The sequence below is a fragment of the Bacillus rossius genome, chromosome 1 (genome assembly GCF_032445375.1).
Source record: "Bacillus rossius redtenbacheri isolate Brsri chromosome 1, Brsri_v3, whole genome shotgun sequence".
Classification (NCBI taxonomy): domain Eukaryota; kingdom Metazoa; phylum Arthropoda; class Insecta; order Phasmatodea; family Bacillidae; genus Bacillus; species Bacillus rossius.
In genome coordinates, this window is record NC_086330.1 from 372,489,262 (window position 1) to 372,507,468 (window position 18,207).

General features: G+C 39.1%; 1 protein-coding gene and 1 long non-coding RNA gene across 3 annotated transcripts in view; both read left to right on the top strand.

Moving 5' to 3' along the window:
- The first annotated feature begins 661 nt into the window (after positions 1–661).
- The window catches only part of LOC134528483 (spermatogenesis associated 6-like protein), a 61,884-nt gene continuing 44,338 nt past the window's right edge, over positions 662–18,207 (top strand). Inside the window, exons 1-3 of one of the 2 annotated variants that reach the window (XM_063362135.1) lie at positions 662–961; positions 12,150–12,287; positions 13,735–13,947. In XM_063362135.1, coding sequence (XP_063218205.1) covers positions 914–961; positions 12,150–12,287; positions 13,735–13,947 — 399 coding nt within the window. In that variant the 5' untranslated portion in view covers positions 662–913. The remainder of the gene's footprint in view (positions 962–12,149; positions 12,288–13,734; positions 13,948–18,207) is intronic. The other variant, XM_063362136.1, reaches the window with a different exon arrangement.
- On the top strand, positions 2,621–9,811 carry LOC134528484 (uncharacterized). Its single transcript, XR_010074399.1, has 2 exons — positions 2,621–5,799; positions 8,038–9,811. It is a non-coding gene; the product is annotated as an uncharacterized LOC134528484 (long non-coding RNA).

The following is an 18,207-nucleotide window of genomic DNA, read 5'->3' on the forward strand; positions in this document are numbered from 1 at the left end:
CCACACCCGGCCGGATCCTTGCGCCGGTGTAGCACTCGTTGTATGGCGTTCGCCTCGACGCACGCACTACACTTAGCTGCGCGCACGGGCGCGTTCGGTGCACACGCTTCTAGGAGACGTTGATGAGGCATAGCGGTCTATGCGACATAGAGGAGCATTGGCGGTCGGCGTCAATATGCCTATCAAAGACTTTGAAAATCGAATTACACGATATTGGAATACAATTCCATTGTAACATAATTTAAAAATATAAATATTAAAAGTCAAAATTAACACCAAAATCACGACGCCATTGCGTTCGGCTGCTGCTGAGGTTAAGTCTGGGATCCCCACAGGGATATAATACGTTAATTTTAGCTTAACTGATACTTGCGTTGTTATTATATATAAATATTGACAAGAATTGAACATCTATAAATACAAAAAATATTTATAAAAAAATCATAAACTGTACACATAATTTAATAAAGATAAGGAATTATTAATAATATCCATTTTTACCGTAAACGAAAATTTAACACAATTTTATGAAGGATAAAACTATGAATAATATTGTCTTTAGTTCTTATGAGTCCTTGAGTGAATTAATTGAAAAAGAAAAAGAAGGTAATTCTGCTTATCAATTTGACATTTTCCCGTGGTTTGGTAATTTCTTTTTAGTGGGGTTTTTGCCCTGTCGATTTGTAAATATTTCGGTATTTTCGTCGTTAAATTAACAAAAAAAATATTTACGTTTATTGCATAGTTGATGTCAACTATGTTGTTCGTAGTTATTAGTTTGGTTTGTGAATACTAAGGATATAAATTATTGTTACTATTTATTTATTTTTATGTAATTTTTGTTTTACCGGCTACTGATGTGGCTCAATATTCAGTCTTTAACAAGCAGTTACCGTATACAGTAATAGCGAACATGACGAGAAAAGCATTAAATGTTTTTGTGGAATTGAATGTACATGCGGTAAGAATAATAGACCTGGCGTTTTATATATACTAGCTAATAACCAGTGGCTTTGTTCACAGATTTCGGTATATGGCTGATATTTTACCATTTAAGTAGTATAATGTAATTGATTGCATCAGTTTTTACGTTTTAATTTATATTTTGCTGTATTTTACTACGTAGACGTAAATTATTTAATTCGGTTATATTCACAGAAGAATCTACAATCAGCTTCTCTCTGTTTCAGCTCATTAGAAATACCTACTTTATTATTTTGAGATATTAGAATTAGTTTTTGGAATGTAGAATACACATTAAATTTCTTATGTTACGTATTGCAACAAACACACCAAATTTTCACCTTTATACACACTTCTTTCAGGGATGTCTATGTGAAAATTCTGAATAATATTATTACAGAGAGGCTTTTACATAAAGTAAAATTAAAAATCAGAAAATACTTTTTTTTGAACATTATAGATGTTCCTGTATTAACCCTGAAAAGCAGTGTTTCTATGTTCCTACTGGTGAAATTAGGTTAGCGACTTTAAAATTACTTTAAACATTGTGGACGGATGGTTGCATTAGTATAGTGACGTTAAAAATACTGTGAAATCATGTGAATGGTTTTTAGGTCAGGATAGTTTCATCTAATTTGCAATTCATAAGCAACCATAAGAAATATTTTATAGTATTTTTAATGTAGCTAACCTTACCTAATTGACCATTCACAGTGTTCATCAAAACAAACACACAAACAGACATGGGTAATGGCGGTGGCAGCGACAATGCACAGGTATTGAAATGTGAGATTGAAAATGGTGATTTCTCAGAAACTAGTAGGAATTTATTAATGCTGTTTTCAAGTTAAATACAGAAACGTCACTCGTGTTGCAAAATGGCATTTTGTAATTTTATTTTTACTTTGCGGAAAAGCCGTGACTTAAGATATTTACTCACTGGTTTCTGAGAAATCACTGTTAATAGATTACCTACAGTACAGTACCTATACATTGACGCGGCCGCTGCCATGTTGTGCTTTAATTCCAAGACATATTTTGTTTTTGGATATTGTGATGCAGTGGAAGGTAAGAAATAATAAAAAAAAATGTTAGTCCATACTGTGTATCCAAACCCAAGCGTCAACCCGTGACAGATTTGTTTTTAGCAATATGGAGGTTCGTAGTACCGACTTGTTACGTGTGATAGCATGTAACCTGACACATAAAAACATTGTCATTACGTGCAATGTTATTAGTAACCCATTTAACTCCTTTATCAGACAAATTAAAAAAAAAAAAAAAAAAAACTATTTCTATATGTAATTTTTTTTTTTAAATTAAAAATTATTTCTTTTACATCCTTCAGGGGTAGAACTTAGCAAAATGGTAAAATAAAGAATTGGTAGTTTTGGTATTTTTTTAAATTGGTTAAGTATATGTATTATGCTTTATTAGATTCTTTAATATAATTAGTTATATGAAAGCCATATATACCCCATTTATACTCCCTTAGAAGTGAAATTTTGTAATTAGTTATAGAGACTGTAAGTTAGCCAGATCTTATTAAGTAATAAAAGTTCATAAAAATCCATCAAGTAGTGTTGATTGATGCCAGAATAAAAAAAACAGTAAACGGACAAAAAAATTTAAAACTGTATTATTTAGTTCTAAATAATATTATTAGCCTTTTACAATAGTTCTCTTTTAATAATTTATTAATAATTAATAAATTAATTAATAATAATTAATAATTTATTAATAATTGTTTCTAAAGTACAGAATTTTTACTTAAAACAGTTTTATTATTTGTATAGATTTAGGATATACAGACAGTTTTCATGAAATTATCTGAATGGTTGCCAAACAAAAGTTTCATAATTTAGACACTTTCTGGAATTTTATGTTATAATTTCTGAGTGGGCAATTTATCACAGTGGTGCATCCGAATCAAAGCAAATTTTAAATCATAAAAACAAAAATGCAATTTGGGGTAATTTTGTAAAATCGATGCCTTTCAGTAAAAATTAAATAAAATACTTAAAATGGTATTCTTGACAGTCTCTGATTCTGTTAAATAAATAAATAAATATATAGACATACACACACGTGTATGTAGGGTTAGATAAATTGAAAATAGTACTTTAAATGCATTGAATCTTCAGTTCGGTTTGCTTTGAAAATTTGTGAATTGTTGGTAGGTTTGGTCAGCAGCATAAATTAATGTAGCTTAACTTATTTAGCAAACTTTTCTTTTTTGCCAAAATCAGAAATTATTAATGAAAACCAAAAATCACCAAAACCAAAAGATACTAAGAAACGTTCAGTAACTCACCTTCGCAATGACATGCAAATGTCTTGATTAAAGTACACAACAGGGCAAAATCATATCCTTCTGTGAACAGTTATCAGGTACGGAAATAATATAATTATAGCTTTGCCAGTTGACAGAATAATAAATAGGAAATAATAAATGCATGTTCAGATTTTTTTTTTTTTTTGCATTTTTGTATTCACCCCTCTGCTAGATGATAATTGCTGAGTGGAGTTGCTGATGGATCATTCTTGTATGATTGAAGTAGATATTGAAGACAGTTGTGCAGAATACTGAGTGCCATAATCATTGTTCATATTTTTAATGTAAGTAACTTGTCTGGCACCATTGGTGTTGTATAATTTTACTTCAGGATTTTTGCCTACTCATAGTTGGTACACTACAAATGCCAGCTGGGTGAATCATGTACAAGTGTAATGGTTAAGAGACAAGATTTCATGATTTTATTCTCAGGCCAATTTCATTTTTAAAACAAGAGATTTAGATGTTATTGTTTTTATTCTGTTTATTCATTAAGTTAGCACCATTTTCAACATATTGTCGCGGGTTGAAATTTTGCAGGGTTGTTGAAATCAAATTTAGGGACTTTACTGACGGGACTCTGGGCTGGCTGCTCTGTTCACTCGTCAGCGCAAGTGGCGTGACCATGTAATTGGGGCACGGGGCCGGCGCGGCGCGCTGCGGGCTTGCAGAATTTTGTTTGTTTGTTTGGCCGCGCGCTGGCGCAGCCACGGGCCGCAGTTACTGGGGCGCGCTGTCGTAACAAGCCGCGCGGTGTGGCCTGCACATCGGGGTAGAGGGGGGGTAGTCTTCCCAGATGTTCTAGTTAGTAGTTTAGTAAATTTGACTTCAATAACGAGCTTTTGTTATGGTAGGCGCGGCAGGGTGCGCGAATTTAAGCGCAAGTGAGTGGTGACTCGGGGCTCACTCAGGCGGAGGCTATGCGTCTCACCTGTGGTCACGAGTTGTTAGTTCGTTCGTGATGTAGGAATTCAAGCTTTCGGGCGGAAGCTATGGTCGACGCCAGAGGCCACGAGTCGTTTAATTTAAGTTAGGTCATAATGTAGTCGTCAAGCTTTCGGGCGGAGGCTATGGCCCTCGTCAGGGGTCACGCGTCATAGTTTTTAAAATGTAATGTTCGTTCGGGATTTCAAGGGCAGGAGAGGCCCCTACGTTATTTTTTTAAAGTAATCGATCAAGAAAGGCTTTTCGGAAAATGTGAGTATGGACTTATCTTTGTTTTAATTTTAAGTATTAATTATGATTTGAGGTATTCGGAAGGACTAGGGAAGTGTTTAGTGAAGTTCTCTCATTCTCTCTCTTGTAAGGTCGTTCAATCGTTAAGGAAGTAAAGAGATTATTGTTTTAAATTGTAATCCCGCTATTTAAATGTTCTTTAAAATGATGTTGAGTATTTGACTTTAAGAATAAAATAATTTTAATTAAGTATTATGTTATTTTGCAAAATCTCCTTAGTTCAGCTCTCACCAGACATCCTGTACGGGATGACGAACCTATGATCCTAGGTACAGTAAAGTATTTTATGAAGTTAAGACTAGTTGATGCCAAGCGAGTTGTTTCTATGTCAAGAGCTACGATTCTCGCCCCCCCCCTCTGAAGGTGGATCGTGACAGAAATGGCGGTGGCACCGGCTAGGTGTCACGTGACAGAAATGGTGGAGGCGCCGGGTAGGTTCTATTTCTGGAGAGAGAGAGAGGTAGATTTTTATGTTTATTATTAAGTTAGTTTCAGCTTCTGATAGCAGGTTATTAAGAGTTTACTTGAGGAGAGGATTACGGAATTTTAGTCTATAGTGGAGGAAGTCTTTGAGATTTTTTTTTTGACGTAACAGATGTTTATTTGAGGATACTTGTAAGGATAAAGTTTATAGTGATAAGTTGTTTTAAGTCGTTGAATTTATTGTAGATTTATATCGGGGATTATTACGTGAGGAGAATACGTTATAAGTTAAATGCTTATTAGAGATAATGCAAGTGGTTTAATTTAATTGAAGTTCATTTTAAGATTGTAGGTTAAGAGAATTATAATTTAAAATAAAGTTTTTTGTCGTAAATAGGAATTATTTTCAAGAGAAGTTTGTTTTGTTTTCGTGCGCGTAGGAGACGAGACGTACGAATTAAATCAGTCGAGGGAAGGATAAACGTTAGAAAGGAATTAAAGAGAAAACGAGAGTTTATGTAAAAGAGAGTTATAGAATTTATAGTGATGTTTTGTTTTAATTAGAAAAATGTTGAGAGTTGTTTCAGAACGACACGTCAGTGGACGTGGCAGAATGAACACGAGACGGGGAGGTGCTGAGACCTAGCGGAGAACGGAGGAACCGCAAGCGAGGGTTGGCGCACCTGATGGAATTCGGTGACGTCACGGGCTCATACGGAGACGTGGACAGGCCGTGACCTTGTTTTGATCAGCTGTACGGTAACTTAGCGATAAGAAAATAGACTATTGGTTAAATAAATTTAAATTTAAGTGTGTTTTAGGAGAAGAGGAACTTTCAGTATGTAAGTAATTTAATTTAAGAAGTGTATGATGTATAGGCTAGAAGTGTTTCGTTGTAAGTTGTTTATGTTTTTGTTAGTTAAATTCTACCTCGGTTTTAAAAATATTTTTTTGGGATTTGTAAACATTATTAAGGAGGTACATTATAAAATCAATAAGCATTGATAAAAGTGGAAGGATAGTTTTTGTGTGTAGAGGGAATTTACTCCAAGGGAACAGAGAAAATTAATGTTTTCTTTAAGGCGAGGGACCCTAAGGTGAGGCGTTGTGTCCCTGGGAAGAAAGGGAATTGTAGCGCAGACCATAGGAGATGGGCTGACTACGGAATTAAGGGTCAGGAGAATCCTGAGAGTTGTGAGTAGTTTGGGGCAGGAGTTCCCCATGGTAGTACCGAAGTGGCTATCCTGTATGGGATAGGGTACCATTTCAATGAAGTTTGTTGGTGGGGTTAGAGCCCCCTGTGTAGTGGGCCTATAGCAGATAGGCACTACAGTGAAATTTTTGGTTATTTTGTGAGGTAAATTCCCTGGAGGTTAAGTAAGATTGGATTCAGTTAGGAAGGAGGGAAATGAGAAACATTGCTGTAGAGAGTTAGTGTACTTGCCTAATGTGAAATTGAATTTTACTAAATTAATTTAGGAGAAAGTTTTGTTCGGTAAATAAATAATAATGGAAGATAGCTAGATAATTAATTAATTTTTTTGAGTAAGGTGTTTTAAGTAATGAAATAAAATAAGGTGAAGTAATTTGAATAATTGGGGAGGAGTTTCTTTAAGAGTTTAGATAATTGTTTTTGAATTTATTGAGATATTCAGCCAGTGGAGTTTGAGTATGAGAGATACAGTGAGATTTCAAGGAAATTGGTTGTTTATTAATTAGGACGAATGAGATTTTATGATTTAGAGTCAGTAAGCATAGTTAAATTTACGACATAATATTTGTTGACAGTTTACAGTTATTAAGGAGAAAACAGAGTAATCTATTTATTTTTATTTTAAGGGTTTGAAGATAAGATTATGAATTTTTTTTTTGAAAGTTTCTTGGGCATGTTTGAATAATTTTTATTTGGATTTTAAGAAATTACAGAGAAAATTTAATTGATTTACATTAGTTTGGAAGTATGGAGGTTTAGTGTTCGATTAGCCCTAACTTGATGGTCGGATCCCAAAAGAATGCCGTAAAACCGATAGCCAATTGAGAGGAATGCGGTAGGCGCTTGTGTAGAGAGGGGTTGTGGGAAAACTCCTTGGGACTGATGGCAGATCAGGGGCCCTAAATAGTGTGTGATGCTGTAAAACCAGTGCAGAGAAAGCCTGGTATGCTTAAATTTTTGGGCACAGGTTATGTAAACCTGGGGTTCCATGGGATTTAGTCATGTTAGCTGCTGTGAGACATTAAGATTTCCAGGCTCCATAGTAAATTCAATGTAAATTTTTGTTTTCTTAAAATAATAAATTTGTTTTTAATTTATTTGAGATATTTGATTTGTAACAGTGAATACAGACCCCGAGGAATAAGAGTTGTCATGATGTGAGAGGAGAAGGTGGTAGGCCTAAAAGGGTACAGGCACCACAGAGGTTATGTGCATTGCATAATTTAAATATAAGGAAACTTGAGAATTTGAAATTTTGTTGTTGGTTTGTACACCCATAAGAAGAGTATAGGCAGAATTTTTATTGTTATGAGATGTCTAATTTAATTGAAAAGAAGAAAGTTTAAAGATGCAAGGTAACATTATTATTGTAATAATTGAAAGAGATTAAGAGGTAGAGAGAAATAGGCAGTTTTTGTTTGTAAGTACTAAAGTTTACATATAGAAATTTAGTAACTAAGAATGAATAATAAGTTAAGTCTAGTGTAAAAGTTTTTTTTAAGTTTGTTAAGTTAAGAGTCACAAGTAAATTTTTTTTTTAGTGAGAATGTCTTTGATAGGAAGTATTAGAAACTTATGGGAATTTTAGGGTAACATAAATAATGTAGGTAATGAATAATAAATAGATGGTAGGTCTTAAGTTAGGATTAACATTTGAAGCAGAATTTAATTAAGAAGAAGGAAAATAAATAGGCCTAATGAAAAGAACAAAAAAGGATTTTATGGTAAAGCATTTTTTTTAAGTAATAAACAATGAATAATAATGTTGTTTCAGGGTAATGTGTACTAATAATACAATTTTTTTTTTAGGACCAAAGAACAGGAATTATGTAATTTAAATTAACATGTATTTTTGAAACTGTTACAGATTCCTTAAGATGAGCTGAGCAGCAGTCCAGTTTACAAGATGACAAGAGTTCGAGAGACAAGATACAAGATCACTGAAACAAGAGCCAAGACTGAAGATTCAAGAGAAGAGAAAGCTGGCAGCCATGGACTTACAAGTGGAGATTAATAAGGTCATGTAAAGTTTTATTTTTTTTATGGAAGACAGTAACTGGAGTTTTTTTTTTGTTATAAACATTATTTACAGAACTTTTTAGGTTATAGTAATGTAATGGAACTAGTGAGTTGTGGTAGCTGTCAAAAAGAACTAATACCTTAAGTTTAATTTTTAAAGTTAATTTTCTTAATTTACAGAGGGATTAGTAGTTTTTTTTAAACCTTATTTAGGTTGGAATTTAAATACAATAGCTTATTATAAATGTGTACGAACAGTTCAAGTTCACAGTACTGATAGGTAGGTCAGATGATCTTATTGATTTTGATGATTTGTTGTTTTGAGTTGATTTTTAGGTGTTGTGAATTAGACAATGAAATAGTTCTGAAAACTTAAATTATTTCAAGCTAAGAAATAGTAAAGTTAATTGTAACTCAAAGGACACCAGAATTTAATTTTTTTTTTGAATTAGTAATGTTTGAAAATTTTATACTTTACAAGAAAGGTTATAAACAAACAGATCGGATGGAACAAGGATGCAGTAAATCACAATTTCATTTAGAATTATTGATTAGCTTTTGAGGTTATGAAGTAAAAGTAATTATAATTTAAAAGTTTGAATAAAAAAAAAAAATGTTTTTTTTTATTTGTTTGAAATAGAAAGTTTAAAAGTTAATTAGTCATGATCTAGGTGGGTGATGGGGTGGGAATTGGCCACTCTTTTTCCCTATAACCTCCCTAACATGGCCTTCTATTACAACTAACAGAAATAAAGAAGAAGAAAAATGAAGAATTATTAGTTAGAATGTTTCTTTCATGAAGATACCTGATGAACTTTTACTGTTTGGAAGAATAGAAGCAAGGTTAGTCAGATATTTTTACTCAGAAGAAGAAGAAGATAAAGCAGTTTTATGACTCGACAAGCCAGAGATTGGTGTTTCCCCTCTGCGCTTCTATTGACTACGTTGTTTACTCTCATGGGATAGCTGGTTCGGCACCATGGAGAGAGATTGGTGGGCATTGTGGTTGCCCCCAGAAGAAAAGAAGAGTAGAAGAGGTTATGGGTGGGTCATGTGAACTGACCTTCAACCCAGTTACTTCGTGGGGACTATTTGCTGAATAGAGAAGATCAAGACTCAAGAGTTAGGGAAAATTATTGGAGGTCATGTTTCCCTTCCTTAAGTTTTTCCTATCAAATTATTTGCCTGATTAGATTATGCTAAGGGTGGGATACTTTATGTTAGCAGTTGAATTAATTAATTTTATTTTTTTGTGTGTTTGCATCCTTGCCCATCGATTGCAGTTTAGTAGTTAGTTTTGTATTTGTCAGGCGTGATGGTAATGCCTGTTGATGATGTTTCAGAATTGTAATCTGTTCGTGATGAGGATGGCACAACTCCGAAGCAGATGTGGGGAGAAGTTGTGAGCTGCCCTGGAAGCCAGTCCAGTAGCTGTTGGAGTTGAGTGGTGTTTGCTGATGGCCAGCCCAGGGAGCTACTCTTCTCGACAACACTGACTTCGAGGAGTTGCACCAACCTTCACGAGATAAGAGTTTAATTAATTGAAACACTGTAAGGACACTTAATTTTTTTTGAAGAACGAAAGAAGTATGGTAATAAACGGAAACCGAAAAAAAAAAAAATAATAATAATAATTATCAAGAATTTGCACATTGTTTAACGAATACTGAGAAACTAAGAACAGTAATTTAATTTGTAAAGAGAGCTTCACTAACAGAACAATTTTTTTAGAATTGAGAACTCGAGCCTCTGAAGGTTCCTGTGAGAACAAACCAGATAAAAGTTTTACATTTAATTTTATGAATACTTGTTGTTTTAAAATAAATCTTATGCAGAATCTAGATGTATGTTCAGACAGCAAGGAACTAAGAAAATTATTATTTTTGTGAAATGAGGAATTTATAGTTATGGTTTAATGGAAAAAGACAATTTGTAATTTTGAGGTAGCTCGATGGGGCTCGAGCTCTGTGAGGGGAGGGTTATGTCGCGGGTTGAAATTTTGCAGGGTTGTTGAAATCAAATTTAGGGACTTTACTGACGGGACTCTGGGCTGGCTGCTCTGTTCACTCGTCAGCGCAAGTGGCGTGACCATGTAATTGGGGCACGGGGCCGGCGCGGCGCGCTGCGGGCTTGCAGAATTTTGTTTGTTTGTTTGGCCGCGCGCTGGCGCAGCCACGGGCCGCAGTTACTGGGGCGCGCTGTCGTAACAAGCCGCGCGGTGTGGCCTGCACATCGGGGTAGAGGGGGGGTAGTCTTCCCAGATGTTCTAGTTAGTAGTTTAGTAAATTTGACTTCAATAACGAGCTTTTGTTATGGTAGGCGCGGCAGGGCGCGCGAATTTAAGCGCAAGTGAGTGGTGACTCGGGGCTCACTCAGGCGGAGGCTATGCGTCTCACCTGTGGTCACGAGTTGTTAGTTCGTTCGTGATGTAGGAATTCAAGCTTTCGGGCGGAAGCTATGGTCGACGCCAGAGGCCACGAGTCGTTTAATTTAAGTTAGGTCATAATGTAGTCGTCAAGCTTTCGGGCGGAGGCTATGGCCCTCGTCAGGGGTCACGCGTCATAGTTTTTAAAATGTAATGTTCGTTCGGGATTTCAAGGGCAGGAGAGGCCCCTACGTTATTTTTTTAAAGTAATCGATCAAGAAAGGCTTTTCGGAAAATGTGAGTATGGACTTATCTTTGTTTTAATTTTAAGTATTAATTATGATTTGAGGTATTCGGAAGGACTAGGGAAGTGTTTAGTGAAGTTCTCTCATTCTCTCTCTTGTAAGGTCGTTCAATCGTTAAGGAAGTAAAGAGATTATTGTTTTAAATTGTAATCCCGCTATTTAAATGTTCTTTAAAATGATGTTGAGTATTTGACTTTAAGAATAAAATAATTTTAATTAAGTATTATGTTATTTTGCAAAATCTCCTTAGTTCAGCTCTCACCAGACATCCTGTACGGGATGACGAACCTATGATCCTAGGTACAGTAAAGTATTTTATGAAGTTAAGACTAGTTGATGCCAAGCGAGTTGTTTCTATGTCAAGAGCTACGATTCTCGCCCCCCCCCTCTGAAGGTGGATCGTGACAGAAATGGCGGTGGCACCGGCTAGGTGTCACGTGACAATATACGCCACTTACTTGTTCAATGATTCCTACTCCGCCAAAACAGTGTCATTTTGACTGATACATGAGGCACTTTTACATTATAATATTTTGTAATAAGCACGTCAAACTACTGGGAACAATACAAATAAATTAGCAAGTATATGTGCATTCGCAAAATATACCAATATCATAATGGAAAAAATTTGTTACTAATAAAATTACAGTATTAAGAAAAAAGCAAACTTTTCTAATTTGTTTTTTCCTTCTGAATAAGTTACATTCATTGAATTTAATAAATTACAAGATTACGTTTTTGTAATCTGAGTTGAGTTTTTATTAAATATGCATAGTAATTTAATGGATTTTTTTTTTTGGTTGCATTTCTGTGGTTTTTTTGGTGTATTAACCTGCATTACAGTGTTAGTTATTAGATGGATTATTAGAAAAGTGTGCTTTTTTTAATACTGTAACTTTTATTAGTAACAAGCTTTTCCATTACGATATTGGTATATTTTGTGAATGCACATATACTTGCTAATTTATTTTTATTGTTCCCAGTAGTTTGACATGCTTATTACAAAATATTATAATGTAAAAGTGCCTCATGTATCAGTCAAAATGACACTGTTTTGGCGAAGTAGGAATCATTGAACAAGTAAGTGGCGTATATGTTGAAAATGGTGCTAACTTCATGAATAAACAGAATAAAAACAATAACATCTAAATCTCTTGTTTTAAAAATGAAATTGGCCTGAGAATAAAATCATGAAATCTTGTCTCTTGTCTTGGTGTCATTTCGGCCTTGTCGCAGTTCACCGCGTGGTCTTGTCCGTGGTAGTGGTGGCCGCACTGCTGATGGTTGCAGGTGACGTGTCCCGGCGTGTGGCTGAGCGCCCGAGGGAGGGTCGCGCTGCGAGTGGCGATGCTCGGCACCTCGGTCCGGACGTCCCGCGTCCCGCCGGTCTTCCCGCTGCTCTTCCACAGCAAGTTCATCTTCCAGAAGGCAGGCCTGGTTGCCAGGGTCGTGGGGGAAACCTCACCTCTGTCCTCGAATAACACACCTGTCACTGACCGAGCAAACTGTGACACGATTAGAATTCAGCATGCACAAGTTCTTAATTCGCGTGGAGAGCCCGAGAGTTTTGCACATCGGGGTTAAATGACATGTCATATCTGGTTACAAAGCTTGTGTGTTGTATACTGCCCATATTTTGGCCTACATAGGAACTACATACTACATAGGAAGAAATCTTTAAAATACACAGAAAGTTTTTCATAAGACATAGTTATGACATTAAACTCATTTCACAGTCACGCTTTTGCAAGGGGCGGGGGTGGGGTTTCCTGAGTGCCCCTGGACCCACACCCATGCTTGAACATATTCTCATGGTAGAACATCTTACTTCTCAAGTCAAATTATTTTCAGCATGTTCACACACATTTATTTAATCATGAAGGCTCCAAATATCACTCTTCATTCTCCATGAGAAAATTTGTATATCACGATAAGTGAATGTGATCGTCATATCTGCAGAAATAAGTTCGCTGCATGCAAGGCACTTTGCATTGAATAACTCCCACTTAATAATAGCAGCAATACTCTTTCTAGAACATGTCCAGACAGGTAGAACCCCTTCTGTTCACCTGGTGACTGGCTCACCAGGCCTCGTCACTCATTTGCGCTTTTCCGCCATGGTGGCAAGAGGTGGAATGCAATTATTATGTGTGTTATAAAGAAATATTTTCTGGATATATCAGTCCCAAAAATTAAGTTGGGCTTATGGGGCAAATTTTGTAACTCTAAGAATGTATGAATGTGTATCCCGAACTCGACTTCGCACAGAAAACAAATTTGATAACCAGATTTATTTATTAATTTATAGTGTTCAGCTGTCAGAATAGACAGTTATTTAACTGCCTTATTAAATCTTTGTTGTTTTATGCCACTAACAAGCATCAAATTATCATACTTTTGTGATAACAAACTTATGGAATCCACATAATTTAGTCAATTTGGAGGCATCTCACGAGAAAGCAGGCGGAACAAATGACTCTTTTCCATTCGTTGTAGTTTCGTAGTTTCCTCGGATATTACATAGCCCAAACGTATACAGTTTCAAGTATTTTTTTTAAAGAAAATGAAAATCCTTCATTTGCCCGGCTGGAACTAGAGGTCAGCCCACTGGCTTGTGAATCTCGCTTCAGTGTCTGTTTTAGGCTAATTTACTTTTACAAGGTACCAGTCGAAGTATTTACCTTGATTTCCTGTTACGGTATGTAGAAAAAGAAATTTTATCTAGTTTTAAAAACAAATTATAATTTCCAGTTCTCTTCCAGTACATGTACATATTGAAGCTTTCAACCTAAACCTTTTAAAAGTTATTTTCAAACTGGCATTATGTTTGCTGGGTATCCGCGACGCTAAGCGACCGGCGGTGGGCGCCTTGCAGACGCTGTGGGACGTGTGCCGGCTGCCGGAGCTGGAGGAGGCGCTCGCGCGGCAGACGCTGGTGGCCCAGCTGGTGCAGGGCGAGGGGGAGGAGCGGCTGCTGGCGACCTTCGAGACCTCGCTCCTGGAGCTGCTGTTCCCGGTGACGTTCCGGCCCGACCTGGCCTGCGGCGTGGACGTGGACCTGCTGATGGACGCCAGCCCCTCCTTCCCTGCAAGTACCCGGCTGCTGGCCTGCCTCGTGTGTACAGGCATCTACTGGGTCACTAGAGTACCCGGCTACTAGCCTGCCTCGTGTACACAAGCATCTACTGGGTCACTAAAGTACCCGGCTACTAGCTTGCCTCATGTATACAAGCATTTACCGTGTCACTAAAGTACCCGTCTACTAGCCTGCCTCATGTACACAAGCATCTACTGGGTCACTAAAGTACCCGGCTGCTAGCCTGCCTCGTGTACACAAGCATCTACCGGGTCACTAGAGTACCCGGCTACTAGCCTGCCTCGTGTACACAAGCATCTACTGGGTCACTAAAGTACCCGGCTACTAGCTTGCCTCATGTATACAAGCATTTACCGTGTCACTAAAGTACCCGTCTACTAGCCTGCCTCATGTACACAAGCATCTACTGGGTCACTAAAGTACCCGGCTGCTAGCCTGCCTCGTGTACACAAGCATCTACCGGGTCACTAAAGTACCCGGCAGCTAGCCTGCCTCGAGTACAAGCATCTACTGGGTCACTGAAGTACCCTGCTACTAGCCTGCCTCGTGTACAAGCATCTACTGGGTCACTAAAGTACCCGGCTACTAGCCTGCCTTATGTATACAAGCATCTACCGGGTCACTAATGTACCCGACTGCTAGCCTGCCTCATATATACAAGCATCTACTGGGTCACTAAAGTACCCGGCTACTAACCTGTCTCTCTAATGTCTGATCGAGACATGTGTATACAACCTTCTACTGCAACTAAAGTACCCAGCTACTAGCCTGCCTCATGTATACAAGCATCTACTGGGACACTAAAGTACCCTGCTACAAGCCTGCCTCATGTATACAAGCATCTACTGGGTCACTAAAGTACCCAGCTACTAGCCTGGCTCATGTATACAAGCATCTACTGGGTCACTAAAGTACCCAGCTACTAGCCTCCCTCATGTATACAAGCATCTACTGGGTCACTAAAGTACCTAGCGACTAGCCTGCCTCATGTATACAAGCATCTACTGGGTCACTAAAGTATCCGGCTGCTAGCCTGCCTCATGTATACAAGCATCTACTGGGTCACTAAAGTTCCTGGCTACTTACCTGTCTCTAATGTCTGCTTGAGATATGTGTATACAAGCATCTACTCCAACTAAAGTACACAGGTACTAGCCTGCCTAATGCATACAAGCATCTACTGGGTCACTAAAGTACCCAGCTACTAGCCTGTCTCTAATGGCTTTTTGAGACATGAGTATACAAGCATCTACTGGGTCACTAAAGTACCCTGCTACTAGCCTGCCTCATATATACAAGCATCTACTGGGTCACTAAAGTACCCAGCTACTAGCCTGCTCCATGTATACAAGCATCTACTGGGTCACTAAAGTACCCAGCTACTAGCCTGCCTCATGTATACAAGCATCTACTGGGTCACTAAAGTACCCTGCTACTAGCCTGCCTCATATATACAAGCATCTACTGGGTCACTAAAGTACCCAGCTACTAGCCTGCCTCATGTATACAAGCATCTACTGGGTCACTAACGTACCCAGCTACTAGCCTGCCTCATGTATACCAGCATCTACTGGGTCACTAAAGTACCCAGCTACTAGCCTGCCTCATGTATACAAGCATCTACTGGGTCACTAAAGTACCCAGCTACTAGCCTGTCTCTCTAATGTCTGCTCGAGACGTGTATACAAGCATCTACTGGGTCATTAAAGTATTAGACGTGTCACAAATATATAAAGTTTTTTAGTGGAAGTTACAAAAATGATATCCAGCTGTTGGGCTCCTGAGTAGGTGTGACTTTCTCGTACTCTTATGAGATTGTTTACATTTTTGTATGATATTCAATATAAAATAGGATACCAAAGCCATTTTAACTGTATGAGATTTCAATGGCTTTAATGAGAATCAATTTGGTTATGATAAATATAATATATTTTTTTATGTTTTTACTATCGCCTGTAAATGTGTTGCAGCGACTTACGACCAGTGAGTGGGTTTTGGTGGTTTTCTTTAACATCCTGTTTTACAATTTTAAATCACTAAATTCCAGTGTTCACAATTACTTGGAAGTGCAGAAGATATAAACAATAATGACGAATATCCTGTTTTATAAACAAAATTGGCGTAAAAATAAAACCACGATATCTTGTCTCTGGTCATGACTCATAGGCATGTTTGTGAAAGTTTAATGAGTCAGACAAACACTTTTTTGAGCAGTTTTACTGTTGGATTTAACTTATCAGTTTGACGTCAGCCGGGGCTACGCCCCATGAGCCTAGTCAGTCTCCGTTTCCTCAACATTCCTCTCCCCTTCCCCGGCATTTGTACCGCCATGTACGTAGTCGTGTGTTTGAATTGCGCGCCACGAACTACCACAAGAGGGCGCTTAGAAGCAGTGCGGCGATCCCTAAAATTGCTATGTTAATATTAATTGTAAGCCTTTTTGTTGTTTTCATCCATCTTCGCCCCAGTGCTGTGTAGTTTACTTGTGTTTCTTTAATTTAAATAAGTTACCTTAAATAACTATAGACGTTGCCCGGGCGGACCCGAACAGGCACGGACTTGGACGAGGATAGGAATGCTTTTATATGAATTATCATTAAATAAGTAAATAGTAACAAACTTTCCATTGTCAGTAATTTTTATATATTTTTAATGTTTATCTGTAATTTACTCAACTTTCGCCGGGGCACGGAGTCGTAGAATACAGTAACGGTAATTGTGTTGGCGCGAAGGGCGCCATGTTGCCACCTGCGAGCGATGAGCTCGCCCCAGTCGATCTTCATCACTGACCGAGAGCAGACGCGCCAGCACCCCGGGGACTTCAACCTTTGTTCTGCACTGACCAAGTAATTCTGTCTCGTTAAGTATTTCTGAATCTCTTTCGCTCGTCATCCTCGGGGCAGCTCTCGGCCAGCGGGCTGTTTAATTAATTAATTGTCTCAGTCGAGTTTTTTCATCACTGTGTAATAAGTATACTTTGCAGCATGGCCACGTGTGTGGACCATGCCCTCACCTAAACCGATTCGTGCCTCAGGCTTTTTAACCGTGTAATGTGTAACGTGTAACGGGCGTGTAGAGAGACGTGTTAGTGAAATTAAATCTGGAGAATAAATATAAAGTGAGTACTTATTTAATCACGTGGTGAGTGAGTCTAGGAGTGTGGCGTGCCCGACGCCTAGAGCGGGCCAGGTCTGGGTAGCTAGGATAGAAAGGGCTGGTAACTCGTCCCCACTTGGGCTACGTCACGCCCTGAGTGAGAGACTCCGCCGGGTCCACGTGCCCTTCCACGTGGTGGCGCCCATAGTTAACATCTCGAAATCACCGGCAATGCGCGATCAGCCCTCAAATGGCGCCCAAGAGCGTGGGGCGAGTTACATCTTCCGCGAAAACCAGACCTGTACGAGCGTGTGAGATAGGCGGTTGTTACGCGGAGCGCGCGGAACTAAAGTTCGCGCTGGAACTATTGTTCGCGCGGAGCGCATAGCGGGACTCTGGCGCGCCGGCCACGTGACCAGCCGGGCGCGCGCTTCCAGGAATTCGCTGCGAGCAGCCAGGTGGCCGCATTCCTCGCGACAACAGCAGCCGGGCCAGGTCAGTGTGTGTGTGTACCGCCATCCGCGTCGCGTCGCGTAGCGAAGGGAAGAGGGGCAATCGACCGGCCTCACCACCACACGACCATGTCGGACAACCACGGACTTGACAAAAATCCGGGCGCGATTAAGGCAAGTGAGTTGTTTCAAAAGAATAGCTTATATTGTGTTATGTGCGCGCGACCGCGCCAGGTGAGCGGGACGGCGATTTCTTCGTGGACGGACACGTGCGTGTGCGTAGGACAGTATGAAGCGCAGCCGAACCACGAGCAGGCAGAACGGGCGGATCAGTTTGAGGCGGGACACGGGAAGTGCACGGATGCGGAGTGTGAGGGCAAGACGCGGGAGGGAGGCTGGTGCCGGAACTGTCGCGCGTTCAAGCACACGGCGTGTTTCGCGAAGTCCGAAATAATCGCCTTTCAAGACGGGTGGTACACGTGCCAGTGGTGCCACCACGTGAGAATAGCGGGCCCGTCAGGCCGCAGCCCGGTGAGAGACGCCGCCGACACACCACGGAGCAGGGTACCTCTCATAGGACACGTGGAGCTACCGGAATTTGCGGGCAGAACCAGCGACGATCCGCGGAGATTTGTACACGCGTGTCGGGAACGCCTGAATCGCTACGGAGTGCCGGAGTGTGAGTGGGCGAACAGGGTGAGCA